The sequence below is a fragment of the Budorcas taxicolor genome, chromosome 9 (genome assembly GCF_023091745.1).
Source record: "Budorcas taxicolor isolate Tak-1 chromosome 9, Takin1.1, whole genome shotgun sequence".
Lineage (NCBI taxonomy): Eukaryota > Metazoa > Chordata > Mammalia > Artiodactyla > Bovidae > Budorcas > Budorcas taxicolor.
Window position 1 is genome coordinate 74386516 of NC_068918.1, and position 26045 is coordinate 74412560.

General features: G+C 37.1%; 1 protein-coding gene across 1 annotated transcript in view; it reads right to left on the bottom strand.

The window, feature by feature from the left end:
- Nucleotides 1-26045, bottom strand: part of SHPRH (SNF2 histone linker PHD RING helicase) — an 80951-nt gene that overhangs the window by 21217 nt on the left and 33689 nt on the right. The window contains exons 15-24 of the mRNA XM_052645685.1: nucleotides 22658-22746; nucleotides 20904-20996; nucleotides 14932-15039; nucleotides 11982-12124; nucleotides 8914-9087; nucleotides 8536-8598; nucleotides 7326-7551; nucleotides 4891-5034; nucleotides 3400-3501; nucleotides 30-101 (exon numbers count right to left, since the gene is read on the bottom strand). Of these exons, the coding sequence (XP_052501645.1) occupies nucleotides 30-101; nucleotides 3400-3501; nucleotides 4891-5034; nucleotides 7326-7551; nucleotides 8536-8598; nucleotides 8914-9087; nucleotides 11982-12124; nucleotides 14932-15039; nucleotides 20904-20996; nucleotides 22658-22746 (1214 nt within the window). The remainder of the gene's footprint in view (nucleotides 1-29; nucleotides 102-3399; nucleotides 3502-4890; nucleotides 5035-7325; nucleotides 7552-8535; nucleotides 8599-8913; nucleotides 9088-11981; nucleotides 12125-14931; nucleotides 15040-20903; nucleotides 20997-22657; nucleotides 22747-26045) is intronic.

The following is a 26045-nucleotide window of genomic DNA, read 5'->3' on the forward strand; positions in this document are numbered from 1 at the left end:
AATGCATGCAGTATTTATTATAATTTCACCTGTTTTCCCAGTTGCCGAGCACAGATTGGACAAGGTTCTGGATTAATACCTCCTGATGTTTTGTCCTGAGACTGTCCAAAAAAGAAAAAATAAAACATGTATTAGTTATATTTTAAAAGCTGATACATGTTTTACAACTCATTTATAAAAGTAAATATTGGCAATTGAATTAAAATAATCTAATAATTGAGATGACCTAATAATTCATATATTACCTAATACTATCAATCCTGAGATGTACAAATAACATTTATTTAAGGAGTGAACAAAAAAATGGACACAATTTTTAATACCATTTGTGAAAGTTGTCATATTACTGTATTTATGATTATTTGATTATTATAGAAGGCAAAATAAAAAGCAAAATATTGATACAATTTAGCTAAATTCTCAAACTTTACTTTCATGCTAGATTTTTTTTTAAATAAAGAAATAGGTATTCTGCATATCCAGTTGGCATGGGATCACAGACATGGGAAGAGGCAGCATTTATTCATATGCTGCTGCTGCTGCTAAGTCACTTCAGTTGTGTCCGACTCTGTGCGACCCCATAGATGGCAGCCCACCAGGCTCCCCCGTCCCTGGGATTCTCTAGGCAAGAACACTGGAGTGGGCTGCCATTTCCTTCTCCAATGCATGAAAGTGAAAAGTGAAAGTGAAGTCGCTCAGTCGTGTCCGACTCTTAGCGACCCCATGGACTGCAGCCCACCAGGCTCCTCTGTCCATGGGAGTTTCCAGGCAAAAGTACTGGAGTGGGGTTCCATTGCCTTCTCCGATTTATTCACATAATTCCTTATTAATGCTGATTTCTTCTCAGGACCCTTTCTCTAATTTCACTAAGCAGAAATACTATTGATTTGAGAGCTATCTATGCCTGGAAATCATGTCAAAAGAGCTTTTCAAAATCTCCTTAAAAACTGGAAGATTTCTAAAACAAAGTCATCAAAATGAACAAGTTTTAAAACTGAGGACAACAAGGTAAAGTAAATTAGACTCACAGATTACTAAACTGTTCTTGATTACCCTTTGACTTTTATAAGCAGGAAAAAAAAAAGTAAATTGTGCATGGATTCAGCAGTTCTAATGGTTAAAACAACTCCATTAACTATAATGTAAGTATGCAAGCATTTAAAAAAGTTGAACTGAATTATCCTTTCCCTTTTTAATTAATGATTTATTTCAGGTAACGTGTAACAAACCACCTAAAACTTAGTGGCTAAAAAAAACATTTATTTCTCCTGATTCTTCTGGGCACCTGGGTAATTTTGGGATGGACCAATTTGCTTTGGGCTGGCCCCACACTCATGTCTAGCAGTTGGTAAGAGCTGGTCTGGGGAGAGGGCTAAGTTGAGGTATTTGCTCCTCAAGAATGGAACCTGGGCTTCCTCACTTAGTCTGAGAGTCCAAAAAAACAACGCAACTGGGAGAATGCCAAAGGGCATTACTGTTGTTTGGTCCCTAAGTTGTGTTTCTTTTGCAACGCCATGGGCTGTAGCCCGCCAGGCTCCTCTGTCCATGGGATTTGGAGTGGGTTGCCATTTCCTTCTCCAAGTGATCTTCCTGACCCAGGGAAGGAACCTGTGTCACCAGCATTGGTAGGTGGTCCTTTACCACTGAGCTACCTGCGAAGTCCCCGAAGTGCGTAGACTTTTCAAATCTCTGCTATGACACAAGGCCAAAAGCAAATCATCTGGCTAAGGCCAGAGTCAGTGTGGGAGTGGAGTAACTAAGAGCATGCACACAAGAGAAGGCATTACTGTATTATTTTATAAACAATCTACCATTTGTTTTCTCTTCTAATTTGTTTAACATAAGAATTAGCATTTTTCCCATGGAGGGCCTGGTAGTAAATATTTCAGGCTTTGTGGGCCATATGATCTCTGCTGCAACAACTCAACTCTGCTATTACATAGCACAAAAGCAGCTGCAGACAATACTTAATGAATGACAATAGCTGTTTCAATAAATCTTTAAAATTTACAAAAACTGGTGATGGGTTGGATTTGTCCTATGTGTAGTAGTTTATGGATTCCTTATTTTCCTTCATTTATAAACTAAATATTTTTTTCTATTTTTAGTCAAATGGGTTTTCCCATATAGATTATATCTTTGGGATTTTAACCTTTTAAAAAATAATTCAACATATAGAGGATATCAACTTACTCTATAACTAAAAAAATGACCAACTGTCTCTTAATTTTGATCCTCATATTTAAAGTACAGAAATCTTATATTTTAAAAACTCATGTCCAGAAATATTAAAATTTTTCCCCATGTTATTTTTATATATCTGGGATTTTTGCATGAGATTGACCTCAAATTTTTCTCTTTTTTACCCCCCTGCCAAAACAGTAGTCATCATTATAGTAATAGTAATAATATTAAAATATTGTAATAATATAAACATATTACTATCAAATACCTAGAAATGGTTTAATAAGCTAGGAAACACTCTTAACACTTTACATATATTAATTCATTTAATCTTACAAGGAGTCCTACAAGAGAATTACTATTCTTATTTTACAGATGGGACAAAGAAGAAAATAACTTGAAAAAAGTCCTATATTTAGAAAATAGGGGCTTCATGATCCAGCTTGCACTGTTTAGGTCAAAAGCCTACCTTCTGAATGACGATGCTATTTTACCGATAATGAATGTTTTTCATTTTGTCATCACTGAGATTTAATGACATTCACTCAAATGTTATTTTGTACCAGTTTTTCAGGACCAATTGTAGTCTACTCTTTGCATCATTTTTCCTATACAAAAATCTACTCTGATAAGTTCTTTGATAAGTAACTTTTCTGATAAGTTACTTTGTTAACTGTCACATTTATGCTTACCAGAAAGCTGAATTACATTCATCCATGTCTGATATAGTACTTTGCTTACTGCTCAGAAAATATGCTGTGAATTACATTAAATAATTCATTGCCATATCCTCTTATTTAGTAGGTTTCCAAACACACTGCACAATTTCAGGTAACAAATCAAAAAAATCTATGCATGCATTAATGGAGGCAGGTGTATGTATTAAACAGTGCAATCTTCACCCAGAGGTATGCTGCAATACTATTACTGTTCAAGGTTTTGAACTAGTCTGTTTACATTGTGTTATGCTATATACTCATACCCTTTACATTATCTGTATAACATATTCTCTATAGACATCATCTTCTTTCCTGATCTGCACAGGTACTGCAGACATAGCTAGTGTTCTGACATGTAACTAACACAAACAAAAAAATGATTAAAAAAACACCTATAGCATTAATTATGGGACTAACAGATTAAATAAAGAGAATCAATAAAGTGGATTATTGATAGTGCAACATGCTGAAAATTAACATCTTTTAAAAACAATACCTTTTCCAAGTTAGTTAGGTAAAGAAGCTGCCCAAGCTTTTTCTGCAGCTGGGATGTAGCAACAGCTTTATCATTTAGTAGTTTCATACGATTCTGTTCTACCTGAAAAGCAAAATAAAACATCTTTATTCTAAGATAGTAACATTATATTAAACACACACAATTCTTCTATTTTAATTCATCCTTTCAACATTTAAGAAACATATTTAAGTGTGAAAACTCAAATGTGCAAAATGGATACTAAATAATATATTTTTAAAACTGCATATATTTTGCTATATAGAAGAAATAGTATATAATGAACTTTTCTAAGTTTTTCTAAGTTACAGTCTCCCAGCTTTACAGAAAAAAAGAGTTAAAAGATTTAAGGAACAAAAACAAGTAATAAAGAATATTATATTTTTAATAGGAAGAAGAAAGGTTGGTGGAGTTATTTTTTAAATTTTGAGATACCAAGAGGGATTTAACAGATAGTAACCTGTCAATTTTTCTGGGCTCCAAAATCACTGCAGATGGTGACTGCAGCCATGAAATTAAAAGATGCTTACTCCTTGGAAGGAAAGCTATGACCAACCTAGAGAGCATATTAAAAAGCAGAGACATTACTTTGCCAACAAAGGTCCGTCTAGTCAAGGCTATGGTTTTTCCTGTGGTCATGTATGCATGCGAGGGTTGGACTATAAAGAAAGCTGAGTGCCGAAGAATTGATGCTTCTGAACTGTGGTGTTGGAGAAGACTCTTCAGAGTCCCTTGGACTGCAAGGAGATCCAACCAGTCCTTCCTAAAGGAGATCAGTCCTGGGTTTTCATTGGAAGGACTGATGTTGAAGCTAAAACTCCAATACTTTGGCCACCTGATGTGAAGAACTGACTCATTTGAAAAGACCCTGATGCTGGGAAAGATTGAGGGCAGGAGGAGAAGGGGACGACAGAGGGTGAGATGGTTGGATGGCATCACTGACTTGATGGACATGGGTTTGGGTGAACTCCGGGAGTTGGTGATGGACAGGGAGACCTGGCGTGCTGCAGTTCATGGGGTCGCAAAGAGTTGGACATGACTGAGCGACTGAACTGAACTGTACTGAATCTGTCAATATCTGCTCATCATTTAGCAAAGGAAACTAGGGTAAGGTAGGTTCTTGGCCACTCTTTGGGGAAGAGTTTCCCAGTTCTGAAAATGCTGGGGTAACAGGACACATGTCTAAAAACTGACCAAGAATAGGTTTTTGCACACAGAAAATGCTCAAGAATAGATGAATATGCAATATGAAAGAGAAACACACAAATGTACCAAATCAGTGATGCTAAGCACATGATAGATATGAAATTGCTCATCTTCGACCTACGAAAACAAAAACATCATAGGGCTCAAACTAAGAGTAGTCAGGAAACATTTATTGAAAACATCACTGTCCTGATCTCTTCTATGTGTCTCACATTTTTGTGACTATCTATTCGCTGTGCTCTCTTCTGTGATTCACTTGCAGATTACCTCATGAGGCTCAATGATATGAAGAACTGGTGGGTTGGGCTTTGGCTCCCGAGGATCACGGACTCTCAGTCGTTCTGTAGCCATTGCAAGTTCATCAACAGCAGACACACGATTCCTCAGAGCCATCCAGTATTCATGAAGCAACTGAAGGAACAGAGAAGACAGACAGTGGTAAAGCACATAATTAAAATTGGTTAAAATCACTTAGAATCTTCAGTGAGGTCTTAAGGCATAAGTAGTTTTTTCATTAGGGTCTAAGGTGCAAGCAATCTTGGGACATTTTTGGGATGAAGTGTGACTGGATAATCTTCACAGGACACTAGAGTATATCACTTGTTCAGAATCTGAGGAACAGCACATCCCAAGATTTCTTGGTAGGATCAAAGATTTTTAGAGCTCAATACTAGACTGGTGGAATCTCTGCTTTACTTTCTAAAGAAATACTTTTTATTATACAGTATTTCACATTCTCAATTTTAATATATATATAGGATAATGAAAATATTATTACACAACTGAGTCCACATCATCCAAATTAGGAAAGAGAATGTCAGCTTCTTAGAAAGCCTCTGTGTTCCTTCTCAGCTGCCTTGCTCTCTTGCCTCACATATTCTTCCTTCAACCCCCAACAATGGGGTAACCACTATTCTGAACTGGACTTATTATTCTGTACTTTTCACTGGAGTTATATTAATCTACACATACTTAATAATCTGGTTATATAATTTTCTGAAATTTGTAAAAATGGTATCAGTCATTATAACATTTTTTGATATGCTGTCTTCAATAATATTATGCTTTAAGTTAGATCCTGATGTGTGAAGCAGTATCTCATTCATTTACACGGTCTAAAAGGGTTTAGTCTGCAGTGTCACAGAGAAAAAAGTGCACGAAGATCGGGGTGAAATGTGTGATAAGCATTCCTCTGACACAGAAGACGTGGCTAAAGTGAGCTCAAAGGAAGACTGCAAGGCAAGTGAACACTGTATACAGTACTGTCTTCTTCCATGACCTGCTGTAATTAACGGTGTTAATGTGCTTTTGCTTTTAGAAGAGTAACGTGAAGAGAAAAAAATTACAAACCAACACTTTGGACTCTACAGAAGTATCATTCCCTAAACTATTAAACGCATGAACTGATAGACAACTTAGCTTCTCTTTCTTGAGAGAAATTTTTATCCTGCTTTAAAAGGAAGAACTTTAGATTAAATAAATAAAAGATATCAAATGGAATTACAATGGCATAAATTAAAAAAAACTATTTCTTTTATTTCCTCCCCCATCTCACTTGCAAAACAGGACAAGGGATTAACAAATCTACATAAAAAGAATTCCAGTAGTCATGTATGGATTTGAGACTTGGATCATCAAGATAAAGAAAGCTGAGCACTGAAGCAGCGATGCTTTTGAACTATGGTGTTAGAGAATATTCTTAAGAGTCCACTGGACTGCAAGGAGATCCAACCAATCAATACTAAAGGAAATCAGTCCTGAATATTCATTGCAAGGACTGACGCTGAAGCTGAAACTCCAATACTTTGGCTACCTGATGCAAAGAATTGACTCCTTAGCAAAGACCCTGATGCTGAGAAAGACCGAAGGCAGGAGAAGGGGATGACAGAGGACGAGAGAGTTGGATGGCGTCACTGACTTGATGGACGTGAATTTGAGCAAGCTGTGGGAGTTGGTGATGGACAGGGAAGCCTGGTGTAGGGCAGTCCACAGGGTTACAAAGTCAGACATGAACTGAATTGACATAAAGGAAAATTCAAAATTAATAAATTCTGGAATTTCAAGTACAGAATTTCATGAATGAATATGAAGGGTCCCTGTGTGCATTATTAATTGCAATGGTTTCTAGTCTTGTATGTTGAGAACTATTTACTAAGTTCAGTCTTCAAGGTTGCTGATGTTTGGTTGTTACTTACAAAAGCAAAACAAAAAAGGAAACAAAGTAATACTCTGATTTCAAAGAATATCAGTGTAAGGTCAAGCTAAAACAAGAATAACATACTTTCAAGGCTAAATAGAAGGTTTCATTTAAATTTCATTTTAGTTATTATTTTCAGCAATTTAATAAACAGAAATTGCTTATTTCTTCAGTATATTTATAATTAGTACAATCATTACATTTCATGGAAAGATAAATTATGATACCTCAACTTTCTTTTTTTTTAAATATAAATTTATTTATTTTAATTGGAGGTTAATTACTTTATAATATTGTATTGGTTTTGCCATACATCAACATGAATCCGCCACAGGTGGTATTAGAAGGGAGGAAGGAGGGGGGATCAGGATGGGGAACACATGTATACCTCAACTTTCTGAAGCAGATTTTTAAAAATTGAGAGAGAAAAAGGAAAGTAGCAATTAAAATTAATGTAGAGGTGGAGAATTTTTAATACAGGAAGGAAGATATAAATTACTGTTACCTTATATTCCTTCTTCCAAGCTTCAAAGAGATCCATTGAATTACTTCCCTCATCAATGAATTCAACATCAAATCTATGTGATTTTGCAAATGACAGGAGCGCTTTCATAGATCGCTCTGTCTCACTTATTGCCCACAGACCACGGTTGGTGGTAGTTATTCGATCATCCACCAGTCCCTCTTCATCTTCTATCATTTCCTCAAATATTGCAGTCTGGCCTTTGACTCTGAAGGTGTTTGAGAAGGAAACCACAATAACTACTGTCAGTGGGTAACAAGTACCGTACGTAAAAGCGATACTGGCAGAATCAACAGAAAAGCAAGGTCAAAAACAATTATTTCATCAACAATACTGACAACTTTCAATGTCATGTCTACAAGATCATGCTGGCAAGCCTTTGGATAAACCACAGCAGCCTTGAGGCATCATACACTTGACCAGTGTTCTTTTAAGAGCAATCTGGCACAGTAAAAAATGGCTATAAATTCCAGGCTAAAATCTTACTCTGAGAATTAAAATACAAAACACAAATTACCACTATCAACCATACAAACAGAAAAGGCCACAAGATGACCTGAAAGTAAACTATTTTCTTTCTTTCTTTCTTTCTTTTGAGGCAATCAGAACTTAGTCTTTCCTCAATTTCCATGTTTGTAAAATCAGCATAATTTTTCTAATGTCATGGTTATACGTATCTTCAGTTTACAAATGAGGATCCTGAGGCTGAGAGAAGTCCACTATGCACATTAGTGAGCAGGGATCTGAGTTCAAATCTGTTGTCTGGATAGTCTGTGTCCTCCCTTCAAGTTAACATACACTACTGTTAACACAAGACATGAACATTTAGAGGGTAAACTTCGGCAAAGGGGAAACTGAGCATGTTACATGGTCAAATGCTAAGGTTTATAAACTGATTGAAAAGGAGAGAGAAAAAAAATAGTACTTTGAGGAAAATATGATCCTACAAAGTACCAAGGCTTGGGGCATCCCTAGTGGTACAGTGGCTAAGACTGAGCTCCCAGTGCAGAGGACCCGGGCTCGATCCCTGGTCAGGGAACTAGGTCCCACATGCCACAGGTAAAAAGATCCTGTCTGTTACAACTAAGACCCAGGGCAGCCAAGTAAGTAAATAAATAAAAATAAATATTAAAAAAAAAAAAAAAGACCAAGTCTTGTAAAATGTTTCATTTGAATCCATCAGAGAACTTACGTGTGAGAAAATAGTTTCGACTCATACTCTGTAAACAATTCATCAGCCTTACAAAAGACACAGCTGCAAAAGAAGAAATTATGAGAGAAAGAGTCACAGACATATCTGGCAATCAGGTAATCTCTAAAAGAGGCTGAGTATTTTATACTTCACATTTTTGTTACAACAAATAAGCCATTTTAGAAAAAAAAATACATAGTCCTCTGGTATGTGGTCTTAGAGAGGTTTTTATTTTTTAAGTTAGATTAACAACACATCTTTATTTCTATCTGAAATCAAATGAAAACAAATTTTATGTGAGCTGCTGTTTCTTCTCTGAGAAAAAATCTAGCTCAAAGGAATGACGCCATCCGCCAGGTGATTTCTGCTATTACCCACCAGTTGAGAGGAAGTCTGACTGGTCGGAGATGGCAGATTGTTGCAGACTCAATAACATGCCGAGATGGAGGTCCCTCCAGGTTTTTTACAGCCTCTCTCACTTGCTTCTGGAACTTACTGAGCTCTTCCATATGTGTTGTCAGTAAGAACTGAAGTCCTCGGCAGTCACGGAACCTGATTCCCATCACCAGCACCACACACAACAAAGAAAAGAATAGTAGGTCAATTTCTTGAAAATTCAAAAAGTGGTTGACAGCGTGTTAAAGAAACTGAACATTTTACCAAGTCAAACCTGGGTGAGTTTACCTTAGGCATGTATGCAACTGCTATCTGCTAGTAAACAAAGAATAATAACATTGGGTAGACCACTATGAAAGATAACAAAATCATCTGATAGTTGCTGGCCTCAGAACCAAAAAACAGCAAGCAAAACCTATGTCTCTGCCTCTGATGTCTGTGAAAGATGAGAACTGTCACTTTTTTTTTGTTTTTAACTCTGACTGATGCTCCCTGACATCGATGCTCTTCGTGGAGAGGTGGTGACTGCAGAATGAAAAGTAAAGACAGAAAAGTGAGAAGAAAGAAGAAAAATGGCCAACAGTTATTTTCCATATTACCAGGAACTTGTACATATATACAGGTATTTTTATTAACCACTTACTAAATGCCAGCCACTTTGCCAAGTACTCCTCCTGTTAACCTCAAAAGACATCATGGTCCCCACAATGTAGATAAAGCTTAATGAATTAAAGTAATTTAGAGCTAGAAAGCTATGTGGCAGAACTAAGAGTTAAATTTCAAAGCTCTTAACCAATCTGATAAACTGTAAATCAAACAGGTTAAGACAAAAAATTTATGGATGTGTGTATGCACTTCTGAAAGGAAAAACAAAGCCTAGAATAACAAGAAATTAAAAAGTAAAAAAATATAAATGGGATTTGTTTGCTTTTTAGGTTAAGACTATATCTGACCTGCCTCTTGAGAAACCTATATGCAGGTCAGGAAGCAACAGTTAGAACTGGACATGGAACAACAGACTGGTTCCAAACAGGAGAAGGAGTATGTCAAGGCTGTATATTGTCACCCTGCTTATTTAACTTATATGCAGAATACATGATGAGAAATGCTGGAGTACATGGATGAAGCATAGGCTGGAATCAACGTTGCCAGGAGAAATATTAATAACGTCAGATATGCAGATGACACCACCCGTATGGCAGAAAAGGAAGAACTAAGGAGCCTCTTGATGAAAGTGAAAGAGGAGAGTGAAAAAGTTGGCTTAAAGTTTAACATTGAGAAAACGAAGATCATGGCATCCGGTCTCATCACTTCATGGGAAATAGATGGGGAAACAGTGGAAACAGTGGCAGACTATATTTTTGGGTTCCAAAATCACTGCAGATGGTGATTGCAGCCATGAAATTAAAAGATGTTTGCTCCTTGGAAGAAAAGCTATGACCAACCTAGAGAGCATATTAAAAAGCAGAGACATTACTTTGCCAACAAAGGTCCGTCTAGTCAAGGCTCTGGTTTTTCCTGTGGTCATGTATGGATGTGAGAGTTGGACTATGAAGAAAGCTGAGTGCCAAAGAAATGATGCTTTTGAACTGTGGTGTTGGAGAAGACTCTTCAGAGTCCCTTGGACTGCAAGGAGATCCAACCAGTCCATCCTAAAGGAGATCAGTCCTGGGTGTTCACTGGAAGGACTGATGTTGAAGCTGAAACTCAAATACTTTGGCCACTTGATACAAAGAGCTGACTCATTTGAAAAGACCCTGACACTGGGAAAGATTGAAGGTGGGAGGAGAAGGGGACGACAGAGGATGAGATGGTTGGATGGCATCACCGACTCAATGGACATGAGTTCGGGTAAACTCTGGGAGTTGGTGACGGACAAGGGAGGCCTGGTGTGCTGCACTCCACGGGGTTGCAGAGTTGGACATGACTGAGTGAATGAACTGAACTCAATACTGCAACCCCATGGGCTGTAGCCTACCAGGCTCCTCTGTCCATGGGATTTTCCAGGCAATAGTACTGGAGTGGATTGCCATTTCCTTCTCTAGGGGATCTTCCCGACTCAGGGATCAAACCCGGGTCTCCCACATTGTAGACAGATGCTTAACCATCTGAGCCACCAGGGAAGTCCTGCATATACTTTAGAAATTAGAAGTCTATCAGGTTCTGTATGATGAAAAAAAAGATTATACTAAGGTACATCCAAGTTAATAATGACACATGGAAAATGGAGCATATCTTTTTAGGGTGTTAGCAGACATTTGGAAAAGTTTTTAGAAGAGTAAATGAAAATGCTTTAGATATTTAACAGACATTGTTACTGAACTTTTCACTGAAAACCAGCTTTAATGCCAAGGCTGACCTCCGACTGGAATGTGATCTGAGAGGCAGAGGTCCTTCCACCCAGAATCCAGGTCTGCCACAACACCTAAGTTTCCCACACTAGGCAGACATCCCTTTCAGTTAAACCACTGAAGGTACTTTTGACAGAGTATATCTGTTCTTTGGAAAGAATTATTCACCATTCATACATACATCAAGAGCAATAATCCAATATATCTATCTTAAAGAATGGTAAGTGTTGATAAGAAGAACGATGGGAAGACAAAGACTCTAAAATATAAAACTGCTCACTGTGGCACTATAAGTTTAGCTCTCAGGGAATGAATGACATAGGGAAATGGGAATGGCTTACCCTAAGGGCAAAAATCTCCAAAACAGAGCCTATTTCAAAACTCTGCTTCAGTTTGGTTTTAAGCAACTTTATCCAACAAAGATACAAAAAAATACTTTAAGCAGATTTTAAAAAAATAGAAAAAGAAAAGCACTAAAAAAGAAAACATTTAAAAATGACTAATATACAGGAAAAAAGGCTTATCTTTTAGATTTATACTTCATATTTTGGTTTGAAATATACACTTAACAAAATATAAAATTCAGATGTTCATAACCACAGTATGTTATGATCTTTAACTGTAACTCTTAATGCCAAATGATCTGAATATTTGGGATGACTACTAATACAATTATCCTGTTTTGTGCTACTTTCTTACTTCTCTGACATAGAAAGCTTGCCAGTTTGTTGCTTGTAGTTGCTGGTTATTTCATTTCGCACTCTTTGAGCAAGTTCCTCTTCAATACCAAATTCTATTGCTCTGTGTATCACGTTCAGCCACCAAGGAGAATTAGAATGAATCTGCAAATAAGATAAATAATATCTTTTCACTACTCACTATATTTCTATCATTGAAAAGGGTTCTAAAAGGAACAATAAATGCCACTCTCAGGAATATCACAATAGTAGTAGGGAGACAAATAGACATGTTGGCTATACAATGAATGAATACAACATCTGCATATATAATTAAATAGAACACCTATTTCATGATTACTCTAAATGAGTGAGAATTTATTGTACATACATGTATAACAAAGCTGTGCTAAAAAAAAATACTTTAAAATTCAGTATTCACTCTATATATCTGAAATGGTAACAGGTTTCTTTCTCAGCGTAATAAAGACTTCATGCTTATCCTCAACTAACTGAACAAGATTCTACTCAATGAATAATCTATGGTAATTAATGAAATTATATGCCTGAATACTAAATAATTAATGAATTAGGAAGAATAACATGTGGTGTAACTGATTAAAATCAAAGACTGAAAGTGTATTTTGTGTATCCTCCTCTTTAAACTTTGCTATTGACTTCATGAAAGAGAAATTTTAGAAATGACAAATGGCACATATTTCATAAGAAAAATACTTATAGTTCTAATATTCCAAACCTCGAAAGATTTTGGAAACATACACATCTAAGATCAAAAGAAGGTTGTGGAAGTCTACTTTCTTCAAAAGACAACTTGTTATATACCAAAGGTAGACGAAATCCCATTACACCTTAAAAGAAATCAAAGAGAATAACCTCAAAATAGGTGATTTATCTCTGTATCTGTTCATTCAATCAATAAACACTGTTAACAGCAAATAAACTTTTATTGTGGCCCAGGTACTATATGGGCTTCCCTTGTGGCTCAGTTGTAAAGAATCCGCCTGCAATGTGGGAGACCTGGGTTCGATCCCTGGGTTGGGAAGATCCCCTGCAGAAGGGAAAGCTGGTGGCACTGGAGTGCTACCCACTCTAGTATTCTGGCATGGAGAATTCCATGGACTATATAGTCCATGGGGTTGCAAAGAGTCAGACATGACTGCGTGACTTTCACTTCACTATACTAGGTGCTAAGAGTTCCAAGATGATAAGAAAGTTCAAGTTTCTCCCTAGATCAGAACACAAACCAAAATGTTGTTGTTCAGTGTTCCAGTAGTGTCTGACTCTTTAAGACCACATGGACTGCAGCAGGCCAGGCCTCCCTGTCCCTCACCACCTCCCGGAGTTTGCCCAAGTTCATGCTCATTGCATCGGTGATGCCATCCAGCCATCTTATCCTCTAACACCTTCTTCTCCTTCTGCCCTCAGTCTTTCCCAGCATCAGGGACTTATTTCCAATGAGTTGTCTGTTTGCATCAGATGACCAAAATACTGGAGCTTCAGCTTTAGCATCAGTCCTTCCAGGGAATATTCAGGGTTGATCTCTCTTAAGATTGACTGATTTGATCTCCTTGCTGTCCAAGGGACTTTCAGGAGTCTTCTCCAGGACCACAGTTCAGTTCAGTTGCTCAGTCATGTCCGACTCTTTGCGACCCCATGAATCGCAGCATGCCAGGCCTCTCTGTCCATCACCAACTCCCGGAGTTCACTCAGATTCATGTCCATCGAGTCAGTGATGCCATCCAGCCATCTCATCCTCTGTCGGAAGGCCTCAATTCTTTGGTGTTCTGCCTGCTTTACAGTCCAGCTCTTAGAACCATACGTGACCACCGGGAAGACTAGCCTTGACTATATGGGCCTTTTTTGGCAGGGTAATGTCTCTGCTTTTCAACACACTGTCTAGTTTGTCATCCCTTTCCTGCCAAGAGGCATTCGTCTTTGATTTCATGGCTGCAGTCACCATCCACTGTGATTTTGAAGCCCAAGAAGAGAAAATCTGTCACTACTTCCACCTTCTCCCCCTCTATTTGCCATGAAGTAGTGGGGCCAGATGCTATGACCTTAGTTTTTTAATATTTAGTCTTAAGCTGGCTCTTTCACTCTCCTCCTCCACCCTCATCAAGGTGCTCTTTAGTTCTTCTTTGCTTTCTGCCATTAGAGTGGTATCATCTGCATATCTGAGGTTGATGTTTTTCCTGCCTGTCTTGATTCCAGCCTGTAACTCATCCGGCCTGGCATTTCTCAAGATGTGCTCAGCATACAGATTAAAGAAACAGGGTGAGAGCAGATAGCCCTGTCATACTCCTTTCTCAATCCTGAACCAATCGGTTGTTCCATGACGGGTTCTGACTGTTGCTGCTTGACCTGCACACAGGTTTCTCAGGAGACAGGTAAGGTGGTCTGGTACTCCCTTCTCTCTCAGAGCTTTCCACAGGTTGTCATGATACACATAGTTAAAGCTTTAGCGTCATTGATGAACAGAGATAGATGTTTTTCTGAAATTCCCTTGCTTTCTCTATAATTCACCGAACGTTGGCAATATGATCTCTAATTCCTCTTCCTTTTTGAAACCCAGCTGGACATCTGGAAGTTCTTGGTTTGCATAATGCTGAAGCCTAGCATGTAAGATTTTAAGTAAGACCATACTAGCTTGAGAGATGAGTGCAACTGTTTGATGGTTAGCACATTTTTTGGTAGTACCCTTTTTGGGAACTGGGATGAGGACTGACCTTTTCCAGTGCTGGGTCTTCCAGATTATCTGGCATAATGAACGCAAATCCTTGATGGCATCATCCTTTAGGGATCTGAACAGTTCTGCTGGAATTTCATTGCATCCACTAACTTTACTAACAGTAGTGCTTTTGAAGGCCCACTTGACATCGCACTCCGAAAGGTCTTCACACCACCAAAATGTTATGTGGATAAAAATGTAGTAAGGAAAATTACATACATACCTTTCTCTGAAGATCACGGATAGTCTGCTGCACAGGCAACAAAGCCTGCTGGGCTTCCGCAACCTCTGTGTTACACTTGCTCATATAATGCTCTCGTAGCTGTTTGGCCTGTGTTAAAACATGAAACAAGTATAAACTTTCACTACAGGTCAAGAAAATAATCTAGTATGATGTTTCAAGAACAGTGTGCTTACTTTATTTACTTAAATCTGTTTAACTTAAGCATTAAACTCAAGTATACTGTAGAGAATGTAAAACCCATGCTGCTGCTGCTAAGTCGCTTCAGTTGTGTCCGACTCTGTGCGACCCCATAGACGGCAGCCCACCAGGCTCCTCTGTCCCTGGGATTCTCCAGGCAAGAACACTGGAGTGGGTTGCCATTGCCTTCTCCAATGCATGAAAGTGAAAAGTGAAAGTGAAGTCGCTCAGTCGCATCCGATTCTTTGCGACCCCATGGACTGCAGCCCTCCAGGCTTCTCCGTCCACGGGATTTTCCAGGCAATGGGGTGTCATTGCCTTCTCCAAAACCCATGCTAGAAGTTCCTAATATGTACGTTGAAGAGAATTTATCTGGAGGCCACCTTGACTTACATTTTCCTGTAAGTCATATAAAAAATTCCAAGGATTTGCTCTCCAAATTTCTAATTTTTTAATTTAAAAAAAAAAGGGAGGAGGAAGAGCAGTAACATTTTAAACTATAAGGCAAAGCAGGAATACATTTTAGAATTTCTTGTCTCATTCAGTTATTGTAATTCCTTGGAATTACTTCAGTTTAGAACTCACACTTGAGAATATACACTAACACAGGGTTTGTGAACTGAACTGTGTTCCCTCAAAATCTGTATGATGAAGCTCTAACCCCCAGTGTGACTATATTTACAGACAGGGTCTTCAAGTGATTGAGTAAATGCATATACATGAGATGATAAGGGTGGAGCCCTAATCCAAAATGACTGGTGTCCTTAAAAGAAAAGGGAGACACACCAGGGATGCAAGCGCACAGAGAAAAGGCCATATGAGGACACAGTGAGAAGGCAGCCTTCTACCAGCCAAGGAGAGAATCTTTCGGAGCAACCAACCCTGATGAGACCTTGGTATCAGACTTCCAGCCTTCCCTGATGATTAACGATGTTGAGCATCTTTTCATGTGCATGTTGGCCATCTGTATGTCTTCTTTGAAATAATGTCTATTCCTATCCTGTGCCTATTTTTTTAACTGCCTGATAAGGGGTTAATATCTAAATCCCTGATAAGAGGTCAGCATCTAAAGTATATAGACAACACATAAAACTCAATATCAAAAAAACAACCTAATTAAAAAATGGGCAGAAGACCTGAACAGACATTTTCCCAAAGAAGACACAGAGATGGCTAATAAGGCACATGAAAAGATGCTCAAAACCACTAATTATTAGAGAAATATGAATTACAACAGCAATGAGGTATCACCTCGCACATGTCAGAATGACTATATCAAAAAGTTTACAAATAACAAGTGTTGGGGATATCATGGAGAAAAAAGAACCCTTGCACACTGTTGGTGGGAATGTAAACTGGTATAGCTACTAAGGAAAACAGTACGGAGTTTCCTCAAAAAATTAGATATTGTACCATATGACTCAGCAATTCCACTCCTGAGTAAACCGATGGAAAAACAATGAAAATACTAGTTCAAAAAGATACACACACTCTGATGTTCAGAGCATCACTATTTACAATTAACCAAGACATGATAAAACCCAAGTGCCCATCAACAGAGATGAATGGATAAAGAAGCTGTTGTAAATATTTATAATGGAATATCATTCAGCTATAATCAAAGAAAGAAATTCTGCCATTTGCAGAAACATGGATGGACGCAGAGAATACCATGTTCAGTGAACAGGGCAGAAAGAGAAACACAAATATTTTATATTACTTACACTTGGAATCTAAAAAATAAAATGAATATATATGCAAAACAGAAACAGACTCATAGATATAGAAAACAAACTACTACTGGTTGCCACTGGGGAGATGAAAGGGGACAGGGGAAATCAGAGGGATGAGACAAACTATTATGACATATAAAACAGATGAGCAACAAGCATATATTGTATAGTACAGGGAATTATAGCCATTATCTTTCAATAACTTATAATGAAGTATAATCTGTAAAAATACTGCATCATGATGCTGTATACTGTATCATAAATTAACTATAGCAGTGGTAGTGTTAGCTGTTCAGATGTGTCCAACTCTTTGCAGCCCCATGGACTGTAGCCTCCCAGGTTTCTCTGCCCATGGAATTCTTCAGGCAAGAATACTGGAGTGGGTAGCCATTCCCTTCTCCAGGGGATCTTCCCGACCCAGGGACTGAATCTGGATCTCCTGCACTGCAGGCATATTCATTACCATCTGAGCCACCAAGGAAGCCCCATATCAAATCAACCATATTTCAGTTAGAAAAAAGGAGAGACTGTCCTTTCCCTACTGAGTAAGAACTATATAAAAAAGATCTTCATGACCCAGATAATCACGATGGTGTGATCACTCACCTAGAGCCAGACATCCTGGAATGTGAAGTCAAGTGGGCCTTAGGAAGCATTACTACAAACAAAGCTAGTGGAGGTAATGGAATTCCAGTTGAGCTATCCTAAAAGATGATTGCTGCACTCAATAAGCCAGCAAATTTGGAAAACTCAGCAGTGGCCACAGGACTGGAAAAGGTCAGTTTTCATTCCAATCCCAAAGAAAGGCAATGCCAAAGAATGCTCAAACTACTGCACAATGGCACTCATCTCACACGCTATTAAAGTAATGCTCAAAATTCTCTAAGCCAAGCTTCAGCAATACGTGAACCATGAACTTCCAGATGTTCCAGCTGGATTTAGAAAAGGCAGAGGAACCAGAGATCAAATTGCCAACATCCACTGGATCATTGAAAACGCAAAAGAATTCCAGAAAAATATCTGCTTTATTGACTATACCAAAGCCTTTGACTGTGTAGATCACAAGAAACTGAAAAATTCTGAAAGAGATGGAAATACCAGACCACCTAATCTGCCTCCTGAGAAATCTGTATGCAGGTCAAGAAGCAACAGTTAGAACTGGACATGGAACAATAGACTGGTCCCAAGTCGGGAAAGGAGTACGTTAAGGCTGTAGTTTGTCACTCTGCTCATTTAACTTATATGCAGACTGCATCATAAGAAATGCTGGACTGGATGAAGCACAAGCTGGAATCAAGATTACCAGGAGAAATATCAATAACCTCAGATATGTAGATGACACCACTCTTACGTTAGAAAGCGAAGAAGAACTAAAGAGCCTCTCGATGAAAGTCAAAGAGGAGAGTGAAGAAGTTGGCTTAAAACTCAACATTCAGAAAACTAAGATCATGGCATCTGGTCTCATCACTTCATGGCAAATAGATGGGTAAATAGTGGAAACAGTGACAGACTTTATTTTTCTGGGTTCCAAAACCACTGCAGATGATGACTGTAGCCAAGAAATTAGAAGACACTTGCTCCTTGGAAGAAAAGTTAAGACCAAGCAAGACAGCATATTAAAAAGCAGAGACATTACTTTGCCAACAAAGGTCTGTCTAGTCAAAGCTATGGTTTTTCCAGTAGTCATGTATGGGTGTGAAAGTTGGACTATAAAGAAAGCTGAGTGCCGAAGAATTGATCCTTTTTAACTGTGGTGTTGGAGAAGACTCTTGAGAGTCCCTTGGACAGCAAGGAGATCCGTCCATCCTAAAGGAAATTAGTCCCCAGTATTCACTGGAAGGACTAATGCTGAAGCTGAAACTCCAGCTTTGGCCACCTGATGTGAAGAACTGACTCAATGGAAAAGACCCTGATGCTGGAAAGATTGAAGGTGGGAGGAGAAGGGATGACAGAGGATGAGATGGTTGGATGGCATCACTGACTCTATGGACATGAGTTTGATTAAATTCTGGGAGTTGGTGATGGACAGGGAGGCCTGGCATGCTGCAGTCCATGGGGTTGCAAAGAGTTGGACACAACTGAGCGACTGAACTGAACTGAATCTTGGTTCTTTTTTATAAATTAACTGATCATATGTGGGTGGGTTTCTTTCTGGGCTCTCGCTGTTCTTTCCCATTGATCTATGTTTCTGCTTTTATATCAACACCATACTCTTTTAAATACTATAGCTTTATAATATAGCTGAAAAATCAGGGTGCATAATGCCTGCAACTTTGTTCTTTTTCAAGATGACTTTGGTTATTCAGGATCTTTTCTAGTTCCACACAGACTTTTGGATTGTTTATTCTACTTCTGTGAAAAATACCATTGGAATTTTAATAGGAATTAAACTGAAAGTATCTACTGCCTTGGGCCGCATAAATATTTTAACAACAGTAATTCTTCCAGTCCATGAGTGTGAGAAATGAAACTTCTATTGTTTAAGTCACCTAGTCTGTATTTTGTTATGGCAATCCTAGAAGATTAATACAAAAAGGATTCAAAAATTGGGGCCCTTTCAACTTCTCAAGACAAAAAGGATCATGTTATTTGCAAAGCAACAGAAACACTGAAAAATTTTATTCGTGTAAGTTTCCACTAGGAAATTTAGGGGAATTCACTTTTGTCCATTTAACTGAAATACTTAACTGACTCTGGAAACTATTTTATGAATGAAGAAAGGGGATGATCAGAGGCTATGTGGACAGTGGGAGAAAAACTGGAAAGACTACTGAACTGGAAATCCCAATACTCCACTTTAGTAGTGGGACGAGCCATAAGAAATTGCCAATAGTAGACTACTTCTGACTTACAACAACAGCAATTTCATGAAGTCAACTGAATAGACACACCTCTCTTGACCAGCCATTTCATTTTCCTAGGCTTTAGTTACTTCATCTACAAAAAGAGGTGGTGGAAATGAATGATTTCTAGAATTTCATCCAGCTTTGAAATAACAAGGCTTCATATCATGTGAGAGTTAGGCCAAAGTGATAGAGTGATTTCCTTGGAAATACATCTACATAGTATGAACCCTCCACCTCTTGATGCAATTTTCCTCTTCCTGTCACAACCTTCCAATTAATATCCATTACAATTCCTTGGCTGTAATTAGCTGGTCATTAGAGCTGTCTACCAATAGAAAGGACTGTCTCCCAGAGAGCTTCCTGTCACTGAAAGCATTTAATAGAATGACTGATTACATATGAAGATTAGACGTCTGCACTGGGAATAAAATTTCACTTGAAAATTTTCATACACTTTTTCACTTGAAAATTTCATACACTTGATGCTAGATTACTATCTAGCATCTAGATACATATTTAAAAAATACTTACATACTTAGTTACAAGTAAGTACATACTTACAAAATCTCATTTTTTATCCTTTTAATTTATATAAAGGCTCCATTTACAAGTTCAGTAGTTTTCAAACACATCTACTACTCCTTTGCTTTTAGGTTTGCCATCTTTCTAATCTTTAATGAGGCAAAAATTCACTGGGGAATTGGCATAATAAGTGTATTAAAACTATTTTACGTCACTGTTTCTAATGAGAGGTAATATTCATTGCAGAAGGAATTTCTTTGAGGACATAAGTTATCATGAAAATTTGAGTTTATTTATTGCTTTAATAATACATTGAAGGGTGGAAAACATAGAAAACTTTATTTTTACTAAACTACACCTTTGGCAGGTCTGTCATGAAATCAACAAGATTTCCTTTAATTTGTTGTTTATACACATCCTGTGCTGTTGGCTACCAGCAGCCCTGTCTACAACAAGCAGTTGCCACACAGCTGCAAGAAGATTATCAGAGAAACAAAGTAATATGGAAAGTTCCTATTCTATGCCACCCAAAATCACCACAGCAAAGTTTGGAACATCAAAGCAGCAAGGAAACATGATTACCTTTTGATTTCCTAGGATGTATCAATTAGCCGGAACATGAAGTCTGAGAAAAAGTTCTTTTATAGGTAGAATGAAAAAAAAAAAAAAGTACCTCTTCCTCAAGTCTGCCATCTCTCAGGGTAGGAGGTATCCCTGGGTGCTTGGCTGTCAACAATTCCATCAAGTTATGGGTAGCATGAAGTCTCTACGAACACACAAAAGGCAGCAATTATGACAGCCAGCACAGGTGACTCTAGGGGAGAAACTACTAAGGCATACAGAACACTAATAATGTATTTAAGGCCAAATCATCGACTTCTTTTCCTTTAAAAATAACTTGAATACCAACTTTCTTCAGAGTCAGTTTTACTGTATTTATCTTAATTCATAATGATGTAAATTTTCAGTTAAAATATATGGTTTTATGAAACATGTCTATGTATTTAACAAAGTAAGTAATATAGGTAACTTCTCTTATACATGCACTTGTCTATATGAGGAAATATGAATATGTCCAGTCAGTCCAGTAAAGTAGAAAGTTTGACTAGATAGACTTGATTCCTCTTCTGGAAAATGAGTCTGGATGAACCTAGCAATTTATGATATTATAAAACCAAAGATAATGAAATACATAAGAAAACAGGGCTGTGACCTGGATCTGTTGAATTTAAGGGCTGAAAAGAGGAGGGGCTGGAGGTGAAGAGGGCATAGAATAAAGGAGAAAACTCCATCTTAAACCTCTGTATTAAATATTAATATAAGCCAGACATCTCACTGTGATATTGAGTCTGTGATTGTATGGAGCCTTCTGCTGCATTCTGCACAAGCTGGTGGAATGGACCGGGAGGAACACTTATCTCTCTCTGTTCCCTTACACATTTATCCCAACAGAGCAGAGTGGCTAATTTGACTGGACAGAGTTAGACATTCCTTGGGTTATGCTTGGTCAGCAGGCTAAGTTACTGTGACTCAAAGCAAGAAACCAGGCTGACTGATGGTTTACTCTTCACTCTTGAACCCAGGCACACTAGACTTAGCTGTCACTTTTGTTTCCTTTATTCAGGAGCATAGTATCTTTGCACTTTCTCCTTCTCTCATAAGGTAAATACATTTGCTTAAGGTCCAAAGCCTTCTGTAATCCTCATCCATGCATACAAAAGGATACTAGTATTTAATTTTCTCTCCTCTTCCCCCTCCCCCATACACTCCTCGTAACACCTGCTCAGACACAGGTGAATATGAGGTTCCAAGATCTCGGTTCTGAACAGTAAAAAAGAAGCCTCACCTAGGACTCAAGCCTAAACTTACCAGGATTCATAAAAGGGATCTTATTTACCATTTAGCTAGAGTCTTGTCTATATGATCCACTGATAGAATCAAGAAGAAGAAATTTCACACTTACGTGTTACAATTCAAATACCCAAATCTCCCAAAAAGACCTACAAAAACTAAATTAGAAGACCATTGGATAAGTATTATTATTACTTAGTTCCACTGCTGAGTGAAACTCAATTTCTTTTTTTGCTGAATATTATGTAAATAAATATGCTGATGTAAATATGTGAAAGTGATAAAACTGATGCCATTCTTTGAAATACGAATGTTTTGATCTGCTTTTCTAATGTAGGTTAGGCTTATCAGTCAGCCTTGTGGCCAATACTGGCGTAAGTAGACAGAATACTAGTGTTTCTCAAACTTTTGGGTTTATACAAAAAGACATCCTGGGTGCTTGTTAAGAGAACATGAATTTTAAGCTTTATCCCCAGTGACTGTGACTCACTCCACTTGTTACCTTTCGTCCTCTTAAATATTCAGAAAACTTATTTTACAAAGATCACACAGTTTGCAACTGTTTAGTTTACTCACTTGCAGTGAATCTGTTTTGAGCTTTTCCTTGTGTTCCTCAGATGAACGCAACACTTCTCTGTATAGTTCTGCTGCCGAAGCATATTCGCCTGGATAATCAAAATATGTTTAAACAATAAGAAAATCACATATTTAGCTCTCAAAGTCATCTAAAAACATCTACTGTAAAAATACAGCATTGATTAGAACTCCCTAATTTATTTTTTACGAAAAGGAATTTGAGTTGGTATTAATATGACTGCCCCAGTAAAAAAAGTTGATGATAGCACCCTTTCTTGGGGGTTAAAATTCCATACAAATAGAACACCAATCAAATACAATGTTTTAAAATTATGCTTAAAAACAAACTCTAACTTTTAAACTAATGTTTTCTTCTTTCTCAGGTTAATGACTTCCAAGCAGTAGTCATTAGGATGTTTGAAATTAAGGACAAATTTAGGGTATTTACATGTGTTTATAAACAAATATTCAAAACACTATGACCAATGTACACGTACTTCTCAGAAAAATAATGCACTCTTCTTGATAGGTATTGTTTCTGTTGGTATTAGGCCAGAATGATTTAGTTTATAACTACATTTCAAAAATTTAGAATTCTTTCTATTTCTGGTTCTATAATTCACAGTTAGTCTAAGAGATTTATCCTTTTCTTGGTTATACCTAAAAAGTAGCTCATACAAATAAAGTAAAAAAGTATAAAAGCACAACCTGACAAACTATGGCCCATGGGTCTTATCTGACTGTATTTTTGTAGGGTCTACACACTAAGAATTTATTTTTACATTTTTAATAGTTGAAATAAAAACCAAGATAATACTATTTTGTGACATGTGGAAATTACATGATATCAAATCTCAGGGTCCGTGAATAAAGTTTTAGTGGAACTCAGTCATGAGGACTTTACCTACTGTCTGTGGCTGCTTTTGTATTACAACAGCTGAATAGTTGTCACAAATCTTATGGCTCACAAAGCCTAAAATATTTACTACCTGATTCTTTCAGAAAGTTTCATTAGACTTCAGTGAAGGGGAGGTGAAACATTTTTAATGGCTTTGACTAACGGAACCTATCTTTTTTGCTGCCTAGGGAAAAACTCGAAACCAGTAATTTATACATATAATTAAAATGAAAATCTAACAGTGGCAAAATCATGAAACACAAGGGAGAAAAAGATAAAGAGATGTTCTAATTTCAGTTTGCTGAGGAAAAAGCTTTTATCCTGATCATTGCATACACTTGCTTATTTTAAACTTTAAACCAGTTTCATTAATATCATGGATTTAGAATTTTGCTCATAGCCATAATGAATATTATATATATATATATATATATATATATGTGATATATATATGTGCCTGGTGGTTTAGACAGTAAAGAATCTGCCCGCAATGCGGAATACCAGGGTTCAATTCCTGAGTCGGGAAGATCCCCTGGAGAAGGGAACAGCAACCCACTCTAGTATTCTTGCCTGGAGAATTCCAGACAGAAGAACAGTCCACGGGGTTGCAAAGAGTCGGACATGACTGAGTGACTAACGCACACACTCTCTCTCTGGTAAAGCTGATTTCATATATGTATATTTTATTGTGGTAAAGTATACATAAAATAAAATTTACCATTTCAACCATTTTTTTAAGAGTGTAGTCCAACAGCATTAAGTACATTCATATTGTTGCACAAAACACTTGCTTTTATACCACTGTTTTATATCTAGTTCTACCAGTTATTTAATATAAAGCTTTCTAAAGCACACATTTTCACAGTACTTGCCAAGTCATCTAATCTCTATTCATTTTTATAAAGCAGATTACTTTCACAATAATGAAGTTGCATTATAATGTAGGAGTAACACAATTATCTTCACACAATGAGCTCTCTTAGGTTTTCAAAAGACATATGGATTCTATTAATATTTATACTGTCATTTATAAAGAATAATTCATTTAACAATTTTCTCTTCATAATTATTATACCTTTTAAAGAAGGTACAATGACTAGACTATAATAAAAGCAGATGAAACTGAGCTATTCATTATAATATCTGTTTTCTTTTCATTATTTAGTGAAAAAAAAAAAGATTTTTTATAGTGAAAAAAAATATTTTTATGTCTTTCCCAGACTAAGACATAAAAATATCCATATTCAATAAGCTATGCAAATATAAGCCAAATATGGAAATGCCCATTCTTTGCCACTTGATGGCACTAAACCTATTAACAACTAGACAAACTGTACTGGTTCGATACTGCCAAACTAATTTTTTCCAAAAAAACACATGTAGAAATGAAAAATGTATGTGAGGATCAGGAAAAAAAGCTTTCTTTCTCAGAAAACTGAACCTAAAACACTTCTATATTATATGTGTGTGTGTGTGTGTGTGTGTGTGTAGATAAACACACACATATATATTTCATGTATCTAGTACACACAATTGAAATAACATCATGTTTTTAACACCATAATCAGTGAGGACCTTAAAATATACACTGTATATCATATATATGTATAGTCGCATGTAATATGTGAATCCCTTTAGAGGTTAATATAAATTTTAGATTTCATTTAGAAGTCATATCTGTACTATCTGGTCTCTAATATTAGAAAAGTTTAAATTATGTAAGTTAAATATGTAATATTACTTTTAAAAATGTATATTATTTAATATACTACTATGAATTAAACTAGAAACTGAAAGTAGTTAATCCCCCACAGTTAAGCTTATAATTACAATTAAATGAGAATAGACATACCACTTATTAACGGACTTTCTAATGGGAATTCTTCTTAACAATCAGCAATAGTTTCCAGCCACAGAAAAATAACTACAGTGAGGATGCAGTGGAAACTACCTGGAAAGAGCAGTGAGGCACCTCCTGCTACATCATAGCATGGTATTTTGCCACACAGGAGCCAGTCACACACTGATCCTGTTAGAGAGCTACAGTGTCTGGACATTGATCAGATGAATAACCCTTCCAATTCTCATATTGTGTATAATTTCACAGCAGGGGAAAAGAGACAAGTCTGACAGGAGACTAGAAAAAAGGCCAAGTGAAGAAATTCATTTACTGTCTAAGCTTCTGAGTCATAACAACACAGAATAAAATGAGAAATGCAGTTCATAATCAAGTTGGGAAATCTGAAATTTATTATTGTGATCATTTACAAGGGACATATCACTCAACATCAGAAATTTTTGATGGTGAGTTGCAACCTATTATATAGTATAATACTGAGGTTTATAAATGCCTATTTGATAAAGAGGAGGACATAGGATAATAAAAAAATTAAATATCTAATGTGAAATCGAGAGATCCAGGGCAAACTCTTTGTCACTTTCTAGCTGTAATCTTGAGAAAGCAACTAAGCCTTTTGAACCCATTTTCTC